General features: G+C 41.7%; 1 protein-coding gene across 1 annotated transcript in view; it reads left to right on the top strand.

Moving 5' to 3' along the window:
• Positions 1-16,779, top strand: part of WDFY4 (WDFY family member 4) — a 197,140-nt gene that overhangs the window by 51,073 nt on the left and 129,288 nt on the right. Inside the window, exons 19-25 of the mRNA XM_004680667.2 lie at positions 855-1,086; positions 2,106-2,251; positions 3,205-3,316; positions 4,053-4,243; positions 8,465-8,617; positions 14,200-14,273; positions 16,376-16,537. Coding sequence (XP_004680724.1) covers positions 855-1,086; positions 2,106-2,251; positions 3,205-3,316; positions 4,053-4,243; positions 8,465-8,617; positions 14,200-14,273; positions 16,376-16,537 — 1,070 coding nt within the window. The remainder of the gene's footprint in view (positions 1-854; positions 1,087-2,105; positions 2,252-3,204; positions 3,317-4,052; positions 4,244-8,464; positions 8,618-14,199; positions 14,274-16,375; positions 16,538-16,779) is intronic.

The raw sequence follows: 16,779 nt of genomic DNA, 5'->3' as shown, positions 1-16,779 counted from the left end.
AAGGTTTCTCAATTCATCAGTATTGACATTTAGGGCCAGATAATTATTTTCTGTGAGAGCCTATTCTATATATAGTAGGACATTTAGCAGGGTCTGTGGACCCTCTAGATGCCATAGCATTTCTGCCCTGTTGTTACCACCAAAAATGTTCCAGATATTTTCAAATGCCCCCCAGGAGGACAAAACTTAACCAGAATGGAAATCATGAATTCAGAACAATATAAGTTATATAGAACATCTATAGATGAATGATGCTGTCTTCTGGTAAAATTGTCTTTCGGTATTAACACATTCACTAAGTCTTATGTACTAAAAATAATTCTAGACATACAGATTGGGATGGAAGAAATAAAACTTTCTCTACTTCTAGATGACATTCCCATACAGAAAATTCCATGTAATCTGGAAAAACAAACAAACAAACAAACAAAACAAAAAAACCCTCTCCTACAACTAGTGCATTCAGCAACATCACAGACTGCATGGTAAAAACAAAATCAACTTCATTCTGTAGTCTAACAATTAACATACATAAATTAAAAGATAACCCTTCAGGTTCCTAGTGGAATGAAGGACCAAAAGGATGGACCTTTTAGTGAATCTTAATATTTCTTTTTAAACTTATTTCCAAAAGCAGTGTCAGTTTTTCATTCTCACCAGCAACTTTTAAACTGTTTTGAGTTACACTTGTCAGCTTCAAGTGTTACCTTTTAATTGTTTTCAGATAAAATAAGTTTTCATTTTGAGAAAAGAATAAGATACATCACTTGATACCTATATGATCTTGACGTATTTATTTGATCGGTTTTGAAGCTAACCACCTGCCATCCCCCCTGTCCTTTTTATTTTAACAGATGTTGTACATTCAGGCATTACCAGGACCTTTCCTTTCAATGGATCCTTCTTCATTTGTGGATGTTTATGGATATATTGCTACCCCTCGAGTTTGGAAGCAGAAGTCATCATTAGTGTGGCGTCTTGGCCCTACATACCTCTTTGAAGAGGCCATATCAATGGAAACTCTGGAAGTTATGAACAAACTTGGCCCAAGATACTGTGGTAACTTCCAAGCTGTGCATACCCAAGGTATGGAGTGTTTTGATTCATAATGTTCTTGTTGATGTTATATTTTAAATGGACATCCAGCTATTTATAGGATATTTATGAAGAATAAACTCAGCATAGGTCAGTCATTAGGGAAGACCTCTGTAATTGGATCATTATATATTTACAACCCAACAGAAAATGTCGCAGAAAAGGAAATGACAATATCCTTTACATTTCAACTCTAGCACACATAATGGAGGTAGTGGGTGGGTAGTACCATCTGCAAAGAAAGAGGAGAATGAGATAAATAAGTTGTATTCCTTTTAATGAAGAAGCTTTTTAACTAAAGTATACTGTTGTCTTCAATTATTAAACAGGCAGACAAAACATTCACATTTTCAGTATTGATTGTTGGCTGTTCAAGCAGGGAGCATTGCTCTTTGTACTCAGTCAAGTCAAGGGGGTCAGCTCCCATCTGGGAAGAATGATAAATGAGTCTACATACGGAAGCCTCGGGCTTGGTGGAGGGCGAGAATGCCTGTCTCCACACTTCACGACTTCTTTGAGCGCATTTCCTCTGGCAAATGGCATTGTACAGAGCAGTGCGACATCAGAACTACAATGAGTTTCACCAGTGCTCTATTCATGGCACGTTTCTCAAGTAGCCCGCATGTGTGGCTTCCCTTCACGTAGGGGCCAGACCACTAACTCCAAGTGGGATGTTTATCATGGGTATGCAGCTCACTGTCCTTCTAGTTCAGCCTGTTCCCTTTTTCATAAAGCAGCTTTAATACCACTTAGCATTTTGGTTTTGGGGGTAATAACACTTAGCATGTTGGATGTTTTAAATTCTAGTAATTTCACACCTGGCATGCCTCTGTTTTATAGTGAGGCATGTGGGTGCAAAACATATAGATATAGACTTTCAAGCATTCAATGGGAAACATACAAATGTTTTCTCATTGATGACTTTGTCATATAGCAGTAGGCATTTACCATTCCTAGGAATAATTTTACTCTTTATGAGACTAGAAATAATTGAAGATGTATTATATTAGGAGAGGACTCTGGTGTGGAAGCAACATCCCTGGTTGCAGAAGAAAAGCTTTCCTTTGGCCTTCACATAGCCAGCTCGTCCATCACCAGTGTTGCTGACATCAGAAACACTTATAATGAGGTGGACAGCCGCTTGATTGCCAAAGAGGTATGTCGTCTAACTCCTCTTACTACTCCCTTTGTAATCATGTTCTCATGGCTGTCTTCACTTTCTGCTTAGGTGAATACGAACTCAGGTTTGCACTGTGTGTAGACAGATACACACAGGTGCCTTTCCGCTTCACTGGCTAAAATATCTGGTGCCTTTTACCTGTTTGCATCCCTTGAGACTAAACCTTTTATTTGGAATTGCTCAGAGAAGAAAGTAAGTGTTCTTCATTCTTTGAAGTAAAGCAGGATCAAGTAGAATATTAAAAAAAAAACCTTTGGGACATGGGGAACACTATTGAGCTTCCCTTTTGGGGGCATAATGGACCCCCCAATTGCACTAACACTACAAAGTGAATTTCTGTGCTTAGTTTAAACAGCAAGTAGATATGTTGTAGATGAAGATGCTATTAGAATTGCTATTTCCTACTCCCTAATAAATAGCTCTTTGGCTCACTGCTTCTGAATTTGGACCAATTTGTTTACTTTCTGTTCACCCTTACAGACAGACAGGGGTCACTTCCTTTTCCTGAGAAGAAAGGATTGGGCAGTAGGTCTGTTGAGTACCAAAGCTGCGCCTTAACAGCAGAGAAAGCCAGAATTTTCTTCTTGACCCCCTGAAATTAGTGAGCCTCTGACTTGCGGAGACAGGACAGCAGCAGGAGGAAGAAGGCAGCCCTGGCAATGAAATTTCTCCCTTGTGATTAAACCATAGCCCTGGAGGCAAGACATGGAACCTGAATTTTGGCTTTCCTTCTGATGTTGGCTCAACTGTTGTCCATTATCACTCACTGAGCACCTCTTACTGAATGCAAACAGTGGGTCAGCTTTGCACCTCTTACTGAATGCAAACAGTGGGTCAGCTTTCTGGTGCCTGCTGAAGGGAAACTCACAGACAAGACCTCTTTCTTTCTAGGAAAGGTTTTTAGGGCTAATTGTTGCCAATTTCTCTAGATGAATATTTCATCTCGTGACAATGCCACACCTGTGTTCTTGCTAAGGAATTGTGCTGGGCATCTCTTGGGTCCTCTGCGAACCATTGGCGCTGTGGCTGTTGGCCAATTAGGTATGTCAGGTCATAACCCTTTACTGTTATTTGGGAAGAAGGGATTTGTGGCTGTCATCATTTGTGCAACCTAGAATTCTGAGGGGCAAGCAGAATTTCCATTTCACTTGGTGTGTTGGGGAGCCAGGAAGGCAAGTGTTGGGGAGATAACCCTGCCCAAGGATTGGCCTCCCAGAGAGCAGGGAGATCAGCTCACCTTGTAAACAATTGATAGTTGACAATGAACTCAGCTACTATGGGCTGGCATCTCCTTGCAAGGGAACCTATTTAGTGAGTAAGTGAGGCCTCTCAGCAGGACAATGGCTGTATCTATTTGAATGGAAAACAATGGTCATTCACTATTGATGTCCTGCAGTTGGGCAAGAACAAAGCAGCAAGTTAGTGTGAGATCCAGTTTTTTAGGATCTAGAGAGCAGACCATACCCAGATTGTCAGAATAGCCAGCTAACTGGGACTCAGAGACATTGGCTTGTCCAACTCTCTGGACTAAGACAGAGGGTGGCAAACTGATTCCCCTGAGCTGTGTAGCCCCCTGGGGACCCAGAAAAGACTCAGCACTGTATCTCTCATGATCCAGGACTTCACAGACCCATTCCCTTCCTCCCAATCCATCCCACGGGCTTGGGTGTGCTGACCATGTATAATCACTAGCACGGGCAGCTCGTTTTCCCTGTGTGCTGTCAGGGAATTTTCTGTGACAGAGAAACTGTGACATACACCCCTTTGTCCCATACAGGGGTAAGAGTGTTCCACTCCAGCCCCGCTGCCAGCAGCCTGGACTTCATTGGCGGGCCCGCCATCCTCCTGGGTCTCATTTCCTTAGCAACAGATGACCACACCATGTACGCAGCCGTGAAAGTCCTGCACTCGGTCCTGACCAGCAATCCCATGTGTGACCGCCTGATGAGGCACATCTCTGGATACCAGGTAACCCCACCCTTCCATTTGAGTTTGAGACTCCTCAGGAGGCTGTTGTTCCAAAGGGGCAGGGAAGAACTTTTCTGGCACCAGTAGACATTCCCTCCAGGGTGGCTTCTGGAGAAGGGAAGTTGAAAGCTCCTGAGTCTTGAGACCACATTGTTACAGCATCAGGCCAGGTGACAACCAGAGAGTGCTCTGATCAGGATGGGGTTACTCACCTGTCTCTGGCTACTGTTCTCACTCACTGATAAATTCAAGACTCATGTGGTTCCCCCTGCACCCCCACTATTGCATCTAACATGATGCAAAAACCCAAGCTCAATAGTAAGAGTCCTGGCTTTCCACACTCCCTCTTCCTTAAACTTGCTATTAGACCTTGCACAAGTGATGTACTTCCTGTGCCCCAGCTTCCACACCTACACAACATGGGTTACTGACATCCTGTGTGATGGGGTTGCAATGAGGACTGGATGATTCAATGAAAATGAAGGGTTCAGAATTATATCTGGTCCAGAATAAGAACTCTACAAATGTTAGCTTTCTGTAGTTCTTAATCTCTTTGTGCTTCAGTTATCCTATGTGAAAAATGGAAATAGTAACAGCACCTGTTTTACAAGGTTGTGATGATTAACTGAGTTAATATGTGTGAGCACTTAGAAAAGTGCTGCTGAGATTAATTGTTGTGTAGGTGTTCTCTGTGAATGTTATTGCTGTTTAATATTCATAGTCATGTGAGTCACGGTCACTGCCCAGGTATCTTCTGGGGAAAGAACTAGGTTCGAAGTCTGTAGGGCACAGTGGCTGTAGTGGTTCCTCTTGGTCCAGGGGCTGGGAGAAAGCCCCCATGTCTAAAGAGTCCCCTGAGTCAGGGTCTGAGAGGGAGAAAAAACTGCGTAATGAAACTTTAGGCATGCCCCCTTTTGCCTGGACTGAAGTTGGAAACAGCCCCTTCCTACTGCCCTGCCTGTGGCCCATTGATGACAGTCATATTCTGCCTTACAGGCATGATGCTACCTATCCCTTGTACAAACCTAGTACAATCTCTCAAAGGCTTTAGACTAGTTTTTAAAGGTCCTTTGAAACTGGCCACCAGCCTGTCCTTTCAGCCCCAGTTCCCAACCAGCCAATTTTTCATACCCTACACTCCTACCTCTTCAACTCCTACAAGGTCCTGGCTTGTTATAGAGGATGACTTTGTATACCTGTGCTCTTGGAACATGATCCCCAGGAATATGCCTGGTTATTTTCCCAGATCAAATGTAAATGGCAGGGGGTATCTCCTCTGATGCCCGAGCTGACAGTGTAAGTGTAGCCATCTCCTGGCCAATTGTGAGATGCCCAGTGCCAGTGGCTCTCACCTGGGGCTACAGTTACCTCTTTGCACATCTCCTGTACACCATAATCACCTGAAGGCCTGCTGCTTCCTTTTCTTTTCCACTAGTGAGACCAAATAGACACTCAGGAAATATTTTGGAATAAGTGAATGGATTTGTCTGTGTTTCTATTAAAACTGAAAAATTGTGACTCTTGGTATATAAACGTTTTCTTTGATTTTCACATTAAAGGTGGCTATAGGGGGATTTGTGCTAAGACAGCACATAGTTATCTGTTCTGACTAGGGATTTTAATCATTATTGTGAGCATAGGACAATATAAAGCAATTTCTGCTTTTGTGGGTATTCCTGGAATCAAATAATATAAACACCAAAATAATTTTGGTATAAATTGAATGCAACAAGTATCTGCATTCAAGTTTCTCTTCCAGAATGTGGTCTGTAGACCATATAGTCTGTAACTCGATGGTACTTTAGCCATCTTTCCTGTGCTCCTTAGCGTTGGGATCTCTCTGACCCCCTCAGGGACATGTGTGGCACTTGCTACATCATGAGTCCTCAGTGAGGGTCAGTGAGTATCACCATAGTGCTTGAAGGGGACAGACAGCACACTATAGAACTGCCAAGACGACCAACATGACACGTGGGGAGGGGAGTCAAAAGGGGCTTCATTAGAAAGAAAAGCAACCAAAGGAGGCTGCAGGACTTGGTTGCCTGAGTTTTTCAGGAAGAGGAGGTGGAGTGGCCCATGAAAAGCATCTGTTTACTAAGCTCACAGTGACTACGCACCTCCTGGAAACCAGGCACTGAATTTGGGTTTTCTTCCTCCATACAACTTAATGCCCAGCTCAGCCTGTTTGAGCTGCTGTAGACTGAGGTGTAGACTCAGTGTAGACTGAGGTGGTTTACAAAGAGCAGTTCTGGAGGCTGGGAAGTTTAAGATCAGGGAGCTGGGAGAGTTGGTATTACTGTCCCGCTCAGCCTGTTTGGGCTGCAAACAAAGATATAGACTAAGGTGGTTTACAAACAGTAGTTTTGGAAGCAGGGAAGCTCAAAGGGCTGGCAGAGTCAGTATCTGGTGAGAGCTTCCACCCTCATTCATAAACTGCAAGCTTTTCATTGTGTTCTGAGTAACAGAAGACACAGAGAGCTTTCTGAGGTCTCTTTCATAAAGGCATTAATCCTATTTATGAGGATGCCATCCTCATGGCCAAATCACCTCTCCAAGGCTCTACCTCTTAATACCTTAAGACAAAAAGGGAGTTAGTTTTCAGTATATGAATGTGAAGAGACAAAATATTCAGTCTGTATCACAGTTTAATGGGGTGGGAAAATATTAGAAAAATATCATCATGAGGCTAGGACTTCCAAATACCTCATTTAAGTAAAGAGTTAATCAGATGCAGGGATTTATGTACTTTTAGACATGAAAGCAGAACAAAAAAAAAAAGAGTGGGAAGGGCGTAATCCAGATGCAGGAGGATGAAGACCCTGCTGTGGCATGAGGAAGTGCAGTATAGGCTTGGTGACCTGGTGGTGGGAGGTGAGTGCTTATGTCTGGTGGATTCTGTTTTCTTGGTAGAGGGTGAGGTCAGTGGTAGAGGGGAACAGAAGGTTGAGTAAGAGAGAAGAGATGAAGTCATCATCTTTAAGATAATATAAACACCAACATACTAGAAGAACAGAATTGGATCACCAAACCAAACTGAGTACCACTTTGACATTTATAAAGTGAATGTAGTCAACTTGAGTGTACAATTTTTCTTAAGTAATTCTCCTACTATGGGACAAGGTAAAGTGGCCGGATTTCAGACAGGTGAAAGAACTTATCAGAACAGTTGCTGATCACAAGATTTGTCAGTTGGCTACTAAGACACCATAGACTGGATGACGTATAAACAATAGCAATTTATGGAAATTGACAAGCTCAGGATTGGGGTGCTAGCATGGTCAGGTGGTGGTGAGTGCCTCTCTCATATTGTAAGTGGTCAACTTCCTATGGTGTTCTAGTTTGGCAGCGATCAAAGGGAACAAGCACTCCTGTGATTCTTATAAGGGCACTTATCCATTCATGAGTGCTCTACCCTCATGAACTCAACTCGTCCTGATTTAATCCAAAGGACCTTCCTGCATGCACCATCATGTTGGGAAACAGGCAGTTCAGCATAGGATTTTGGGGAAGGCACAAACTTTCAGTTCATGATACAAGTAAGACTTACTGATGGCACATTGAAAGAACTTACCCAGGAAGAAAAAGAGAAGGGTAGACTGTATTATATGTGTGTATATGGAATTGAGTTGGAGATGAAATGAGATGAGAGTCCAGAAGAGATGTATGAGGACCCAGATGTCCTTGGGTGTCTGGAAAGCCTGAATTTGTGTGATTGGGGTCAATAAAGATATGAGGTTGGCTAGAGTCCTTCTTCATCATCTTCGAGTTGGGTGTGGGGCTCTGGGGTCCATCCTGGTATGGGTTCCTTTGTTTCTCTAGCTTCTCAGGGCTTGGCACAATAGAATGACATACTGGGTGGCTGTGGACTCAAGTGAGACTGAGTGTAACTGGACTCATGGTAGATGGTGGGCTCCTGGTGATATGGGATGGTCATGAGCATAGGATCCAAGGCAGGAAAATGATAAAGGATACTCAGAAACATAATCAGTGTAGAAAAGTGGAAATTGATATGAAGCAGCCAAGGAAGTTGGTATGTTTTTCCTCTGAGAAAATGGTCATGAAGGAGATGGCAGAAGAAAACAGATGGCTGACCAAAGGTGCTGGTAAGATCAAATAGTGGAAGGAGAAAGAATCCTAATGACATTCTTAAGATAATGAAAACAATCAACATATTAGAAGAATAGAATTGGACCACCAATTCTTTGTGTTTTAACCTTTCAGATAATGGCATTTCTCCTGAGGAAGAAGACCTCTCTCCTAAACAATCGGACTTTTCAGCTGATCCTCTCCATTGCTGGCACTGCAGAGCTGGGTTTTGGGTCACCTACTACCATTAACCTTGGTGTCTTCCAGCATATCCTCTGCAATTTTGAGGTAATCTGGAAATTGGTCATTAGCCTAAAGGGAGTGTGTGTGTGTGTGTGTGTGTGTGTGTGTGTGTGTGTGGTGAGTGTAGAGAGTCTTCTAAAGTCTAAGATCAGTTTCCTCAATAGTCATTATTGTGGTGAGAGGGAAAAACACAAAGACTTTGGAGTTCAGAGGCCCTGACTTATAATTAAATTCTACCACCAATCAGCTATGTTACCTTGGGCAATCCTCTTGACATCTCTAAGTTCTCATCTTCTTGTATGTAAGATGAAGACCTTCCCTCACAGATTAGGGTAGCAGTCAAACCAGGTAGTATCTGGGAAAGATTTAAAATTTATAATATGCCATTACACAGAGGGTTTAAAAAAATATTTCTTTGAACAGTGCTTTGCTGACAAATGTGTCTTTAGAGGGATGACTAAGAGATACCGAAGGATGCTTCTGAGAGTATGTGAGAAGTACTGCATAGCATTTCTTTGGGGCCAGTCAATTCATTCACATAACATCATTTACTTCATGCTCCTGTGGTTTGGGCACTGCAGTATCTTGGAGATACAGTGATAATCAGTACCCACACCCTCCATACGACCACCTGGATTTACTTTAGCTGATGTACATGGAAGTCCATGGGACTATATTAAAAACTGTCTTAAAATTAAAAAATAATATATGCTTATCATAGAATATTTTAAATTACAGAAAAGTCAGGAGGAAGGACTTCTGTTTCTGAGACTTAGGTAACTGCTGTAAATTTTGAATATACCCTTCCCTTTTTGTATTTATATGCATGATACATCTATATGTATATATAACCATAGTTACAAACATATTTTAGGGATTATTTTGAGTTCTTCTTTATTTCATGTAACATAAATATGTAAAAACACTTATTATAAACATTGTTCTAAGAAATAATTATGTTTTGCGAATAGTCCCTAGTATCTTCACCATCCTTCTTTGTCAAATTCTTAGACTATTTCTGTGTGTTATGAATGCTGTTGGAAACAGCACTTCTGTAGATATATTTCTCCAACTTTATTTATTTTGGGGGAGGAAAGAGTACTGAGTGTGTATTTTTAAAAAACTTTTATAAACATATTTTTACAATATTCTTCATTTTGTACATTTTTTCATATCAGTTGTAATCCCCGTGCACTTCCCACCAACTCTTCACTCACGTGCCGTCACCATAGTCCCATGTGCCCTTCCCACCCCAGCTTTGATCTTGTTCCTTCTCCCCCGTAGAATGTCTCTGGTTTATAGTTGTTAGTTGATGCTCTGTTTTACTCTATTACAATTACTATATATATATATATTGCTGAGTAACATTTCATTGTGTATATATACCAACTTTTCTTGATCCAGTCACCTATTTTGGGGCATTTGAGTTTATTCCACATCTTCCCTATTGTAAATAGGGCACCAGTAAACATAGGGTAGAATGTGTCCTTCTGAATTACTGTTTTTGTGTCCTTTGGTTAGGAGTGGGATTGTTGGGTCATATAGAAGCTTCATTTTTGGCAGTTTGAGAAACCTCCACACAGCTTTCCATAGTGGTTGCACCAGTTTGCATTCCCACCAGCAGTATAGGAGACCTTTCCTTTTTCTGCGCACCCTCGTCAACATTTATTGTTGCCTTTTTTTTTTTTAATATGTGCCATTCTCCCTGGTGTGAGGTGGTATTTCATTATGGTTTGATTTGCATTTCCCTTATTACAAGTGATTCTGAACATTTTTTCATATGTCTGTTGGCCATCTACATTTCTTCTTTGGAGAGCTCTTCTGCCCAATTTTTTATTTTTTTAAAGATTTATTTATTTATTCATACATTATTCATATATTTATTTATTTATTCATAGGTGGGAGGGTGAGAGTATTCACCAGAGACAGAGTGGGGAGCAGAGCACATAGATGTACTGAAATACACTGCTGAGGGGAGCAATGGGTGGGTCAGGAGAGGTCTTCTGTGCCATGTGGGTCACCTCCTCCTGACCTGGTATCAAACTCTGTGCTGCAGTGGCTGTGATAGCTACACAGTGCTGTGCTTTAACCCATTGCACCATGAAGGAGGGCCCTATTTCTTTCACTTTAAAAAATATTTCCTTAGAATAAATGATCATAGTTGAAATAAGTTTCATTATCAGTGACACTTAAGGATGTAAACTAAAGAGTGATATGTTAGAATTTTATTTTGGTTTTATTATTCTTGTTAGAAGAGTCCCTGGAAAGGAGGCTGGCGTAAGATAGTTGCAGAAATCCAGGGGGAAGATTTTGAAACCTGAATTGTGGCAAAGGCAATGGGATAAGGAGGAAGATAAATGAGGAACGTAATTAAAACTAGAAGTAATTTAGAACAAAATCACTAATGACATGTCTTTAGTTTACTTCAAAATATAGAATGACAATGACAAATTTATATAAAAACATGGGGAGGGGTTTTGCTGAAAGTTGGACTTAGAGGAATTTATGGTCATCAATGTTTATATCCATCAATATATGGATGGATGGATCTTTTATACACACACACACATATGTGGTCATATTATATATGTTATATATGTCATATTGTCATATTATATGACATATATAATGACCACTTTTAATTAATGAAAGGTGCCTCCAGAATGACCAAAACCAAACAACTGACCACCCAAATAAATCCAGCACCAATAGAAACTGCAAAAGCAAAATTCAAAGAAAGAAAAACAAACAAAAATGAGAGCTTAAATTAACTGTATCTGATAGGAAAAAAATGTAGAAAAGCTGAAAAAGGTTAATAAGTGGTTCTTATAAAATAGGCAAACTTGTTGAGAATGGTCAATAAAAATAGACACGAGGCACTATTAAATTTTATTAGGAAGGAAAGGGAGAATAACTAGAGGAATAAGCAACTGGAAAGGAAACATCAGTAACTTTGTGAAAATAAATTTGGAAACTTGGCTCATCTGAACAATCTCCAAGGAAATTAGGTTTCCAAAACTTACTCAAAAGGAAAACAAATTCAAATGATCCTATAACCATCAAATAAATGGATTCATGCTACAAACAACATCCATAAAGCAAGTCCAGAACTTGGACTTTTATGGGGAAATTCTATTAGTCTGGAAATTATCTGTTCCAGTCATATAAGCTTCCAGTTCTCTGTAAAGCCTACTTTATTGGTTAATCTTCATATCAGATCTCTAAAAGGACAGTATAGAACATTAAAAATAGAGGCCAGTAACATATCTACAGATACCCTAAATAAAATATTAATGGAACCAAGCCAAGATGAACACTGAGCCTGGATCTGAAGGTGGATGAAAGGATTGTGGAGGAAGTCAGCAAGACCTGAGATATGTGCTCTCAACACACCAGGAAAGGAAACATGCATAAATGTCTGTACATGTGCCAGGCAAGGCAGCACACATTGGCTGCACAGCTGCCCTTTCTGGAATTCTGTGGCTGTGCCCAGGTTTAGCTCCAAGGCATCCTTGTCATCATTGCGGCACAGAAATTGCCCATGTAGGAATCCAGCATGCTCCTATTCCTGTTTTCTGGAATGACCCGGGGATAGCATCCCACTTCCTCCTTGTGTAAATTATCACATTGGTAAACTGGTGCTTTTAAAGTTGAGGTTAAGAAAACATGCAACCAATAAGAATCAGATGCTAAAATGAACTAAAACAAAATGTAAAAGTTTGGAAGAATTTTTAAAAAAGAAGAAACTTTCCAAAATAATATGATTATATCAAATAAACCAAGGGTGGCATTGTGCATTTGGAAGTCACTGACAAACCTACTAGAAAGTAAAAGTGGGGTGAAAAGTGGAGAAGAGTACAGATAGCCATTGAGCCTCTGAAGAAAAGAGGAGTGAAGAAGAGAGGAGGAGGTTTCAGGACTTTAGTTAGGAGACTTGATTCTGGCTGAAGGTTGAGGAGGAAGAGCAGCGAATAATGACTGGTTAAAATACTGGTAGGAAAATCAACTATTGATGGGACAAGCCCTTAAAGGAGAAGGAAGGTCTGGAGACAAGAGAGTGGGTTAAAAGAAGAGGGATGGTAGTCTTGATAACTGGTGTGAAGCAGGGAGGGACAGTAAGTTGAGAATTAGGGAGGGACAGGCAGTTGTGAAGCAATGAGGACCAGAAGTAGAGAAATAGGAAAGGGCAAGAAATTGTGATGCAAAAGGCACTAGAAGGTTCAGAAGCAACAAGGGACTAGAAGTAAGGAGAGACAGAAAGCTGAGAAGCAGTGGAGAAACAGGAAGTTGAAGGCATTCAAGTCTAAGGTAGTTTTGGTTCCTTGAAGAAGGACTAGGAAGTTCATTTTGAGAATAAGTTATTCTCAGGAATAGGGAAATTACAGAATTTGATACATTTTGCTTTTGATATGCAAACAAGTCTACTCCAGACATCTAAACAAGTCTTTATTATAGGGGTTATATAATACAAAATAAAAACTGACATAAATTATCCATATTTTCTAAATTTCAGACATTTGGTATTACATAAAGTCGTTTCTAAAAATTGTCTAGCCTCTACTGTGGGTTAAAGACTAGCAGCAAATCCTATAAGCAAACAGTCATTTAAAAAAAAAAGTCAGTGGGCCCTCCCTGGTGGCGCAGCGGGTTAGGGCACAGCTTAGACCAGTTCCGCATGGGTTCGATCCCCCGCCTGCCCTGGAGGAGACCACATGGCGTGGCAGACCTCTCCTGGCCGCCCGATGCTCCCCTCAGCAGTGTACTTCGTCGATCTGCCTGTTCTGCTCCCCACTCTGTCTCTGGTGAATCCTCTCACCCTCCGCATCTCTGGCCTCTACCCCAGTTCTGTATGAATAAATAAATAAATCTTTTTTTTTTTTAAAAAAGTCAGTAACAGCTATACCTATATCACATAAAGAAGATTCCCAGTTTGAAAAGCTAGTAAGCGAAAGATATTACAATGATTAAGGGCTACTTCAACAAGAAGAAATAACATTCACAAATATGTTTGCAATGAAGGATGGAGCACCAAGATACACAAGACGATTACTAACAGAAATAAAGAGAGAGAGTGTAACAACAACACAAAGATACTAGGGTGTTTTAACACTCCACTTAGAGCTATGGACAGATCAACAGAACAGAGAATAAATAAAGAAGCAACAGCCTTAAATGAGGAGTTAAATGAGTTAACACTTAGCAGCTATCTATCACTCTACCCAGAAACCACTGCATAAAATAGGAATTTGGGCATTTGGCTGGAAGGATTCTTGAGGATGCATTTGGTGTATGGCCACAAAAGTTGTAGGACCCAGTGTGGGACAAACATAGGGCATGAAGTTGTCTTTTGGTTGTAATGTAGAGCCACAGAGAAACCTCCTGGCAGCAGCAGAGATGAGGAGAAAAACAGTGCTTTTATTTTAGAGAGACATTGTACATTCTGTCAGGATAGCTGGTCTGATTCTAGAGACCACAGACTGTGTCATTCAGTGTCAAAGGAAACTACATCTCTTACATAAGAGATAACCTTCCACTATCTGCAGATACCCTTACGCTATGTACTCATACTGCTTGGAAAGCTTTCTTAGCACAAATCTTGCCTTCACTATGTGTTTGTTCTCTTCCAGCTCTGGATGAACACTGCAGACAACCTGGAGCTCTCTCTCTTTTCCCATCTCACGGAAATCCTTCGATCACCAAGGTGGGCTGAGCTTTGGCAGCCTGAGGATTAGAACTAAAGATTTCATGCCAAGAACAGGAACTGAGAGAGAAGGATGGCTAATAGTTCAGGAACTATGACTTTCTTCTGTTCCCAGGGCACTGGGTGCCTAGAAAGCAGCACATCTGTCTTAGACTATTCAGGCTACTATAACAAATACTGTAGATTGGGTGGCTTATAAACAGCAGGAATTTATACCGCAAGATTCTGGAGGCTGGAAGTCTTAAGCTCAAGATTATGGCAGATTTAGGTATCTTGGTAAGAATATGCTTCCTGGTTTATAGAAGGCCATTTTCTCCCTATAACTCTACGTGATGGAAGGGGCAAGAGAGTTCACTGAGCACTCCTTCATGCAGACACAAATTCTATTCATTTGGGACCCACCCTCATGACCTCAGACTCTCCTGTAAGTCCCATCTTCAGATACCATTACCTTGAAGGTTACGTTTCAACACATGAATTTGGGGGAGAGGGACACCCATTCATTCTACAGCAGAGCTCCCAAAGTATGGCAAGGAGGCCTCACTATGCACTATTTCTCTAACCTTCTCAGATACTTTTTGAATCAGTCAGGGCTCTTTTAGTTACAAGTGGAAGAAATACAACCGAACTCAAGGACAGAAGAGAGGGATAATGAGGAGGAAGAGAGAAAGGAAAGGGGAGAAAGATGGAGTTTATGGTTTGCACAGTTGAATGGGGCAGAGATATTTGTGTGTGACTGAGGGGGTGCTCACATCATTTACCAGCGATTTATCACCCATGTCTCTCTTCTTTCCTCCTGCCAGCTTCATTTTGACAGGTTTTCAGTGGCAGCAAGGTAGCTGCTGCTGGGAAGAGCACATCTTCCACTCAACAGAATTTGGAGAGAAAGGGCCTTCTTTATCCCTAGCAATAGAATGGTGCCTCACTAGACCCATTTGGTTCACATGGGCAGGCCCTTCTGGAGTGGGTGGAGGGGTGTTAGAAAGAGGTCACTACTGAAGAAAACCAGCTATGATCAGAGTAAGGGAGAAGGGAGGCATTGGAGTCAACAGATTAGTCCATCCCCTTCCTTGCCCGTCAGCTGTCCACACCCATGTCCATTTGCTTCCCTTTGGCTGGGCTGGTGTAGCAATCACCACACCATTGGGATTTGGGATATATTTTAATCATTGTTCACTTAGTCACTCATGATTGAATATCTAATATATACCCACTTGACTTCACTCTTCTTAATGCTGGAAGTTCAGAAAGAACAAGACACAGTTCTGTGGAGAAAGAATACACAAGAGGTGGTTAGTGCTGTGATAAGAAAGAGATAGCTGAGTTCACAGCAGACGGGCACACATCTTCCCTGTAGGTTCGGTGAACACAAGTTGCACACATCTGGGATGTGTCTTCTCTTTTGTGTATCTGGCTCTGGTTTTTGGTTGACTTTAACTGAGAGTGGAACAAGCTACCCAAATTCATTATCCTCAACCTTTTTTATTCTTCCATATTCCACACTCTTTCTGTATCTGTTGTTTTCAAAAGGTAGGCTTTTACCCTGGTTGCTGTTTTCTTTGGGGGGTAGAATTTACTGGAAATTGGATTTGTGATTATCCTAGGGAGGGGGATGCGAATGCTTGAATTCTGTCTTTTTCCCCTTTGACTCTCAGCAGCATGTTCATCCACTTTGTGGTTTGGGGCGGGCAGGAAGAGCACACATCCAGACAGGCTCTCTCAAAGCCCAAGCTCCTGACTGGTGGGAAGTGCTCCGTGGCCACACACCAGTCTGCTGTCTTTGTTCTGAGTTTTCTGAGACCAGTATTAGTTTTCCCTAAGGCTTGGAATTAAAAATCAATAATTGGGGCTTGTCTTTGAAGGCAGTTTCCGGGGCGGGGGGGAGGGGTGGAAGGGCATGGGAGGCTCATCCCCTAGCAACTCTGGCACTTGGCAGACACATATTCGATGGGTGTCTGATAGTGTTTGATGAGTTGCCAAGAGAACAGTGGAGTTCAGGGGCCACGGAGAAAGCCCAGCCTGGGAAAACTTTTTAGCAGAAACATAACAAAGTTGGTTCATTCCAGTAAAAGCTTTTACTACTTCTCTCCTGGGCTCACCAGGGAAGGACCCCGGAATGCTAAGTTTGCTCATCAGGCATGGCTTATACCCAAGCTTGTGTTCCTCTTCAATGAGCCAGGTCTCACACCCACCAAGATCCCCACCGTCATTGCCATCCTGGGTTATCAGCTAAAGGGCCATTTCAGCATCCGGGACTTTCTCAGGTACAGTGTCAGTCTTCTGGGGGGCGGGGAGGGCAAGACCTTAAGATATTTTCTGAGGGAATATAGAGCCTCATTCTCTCCTGCTTGCATTCAACGCACCATCCCACCCTTCAATGCAATGGCAGGTTCTATCTCTTGGAAACTTCTGGAGTCAAGAGTGGAGAAAAGGGGTGGTTCAAGACACCCCAGCAGGGATATGTGTTCACTCCTCCCTGGTACACAGACATGCCTATAGCACCAAA

The sequence above is a fragment of the Condylura cristata genome, unplaced genomic scaffold (assembly GCF_000260355.1).
Source record: "Condylura cristata isolate star-nosed mole 26May11 unplaced genomic scaffold, ConCri1.0 scaffold00011, whole genome shotgun sequence".
In the NCBI taxonomy this organism is placed as follows: domain Eukaryota; kingdom Metazoa; phylum Chordata; class Mammalia; order Eulipotyphla; family Talpidae; genus Condylura; species Condylura cristata.
Note: the sequence above shows the minus strand (reverse complement) of the source record. Positions and strands in the feature narration are given on the sequence as shown.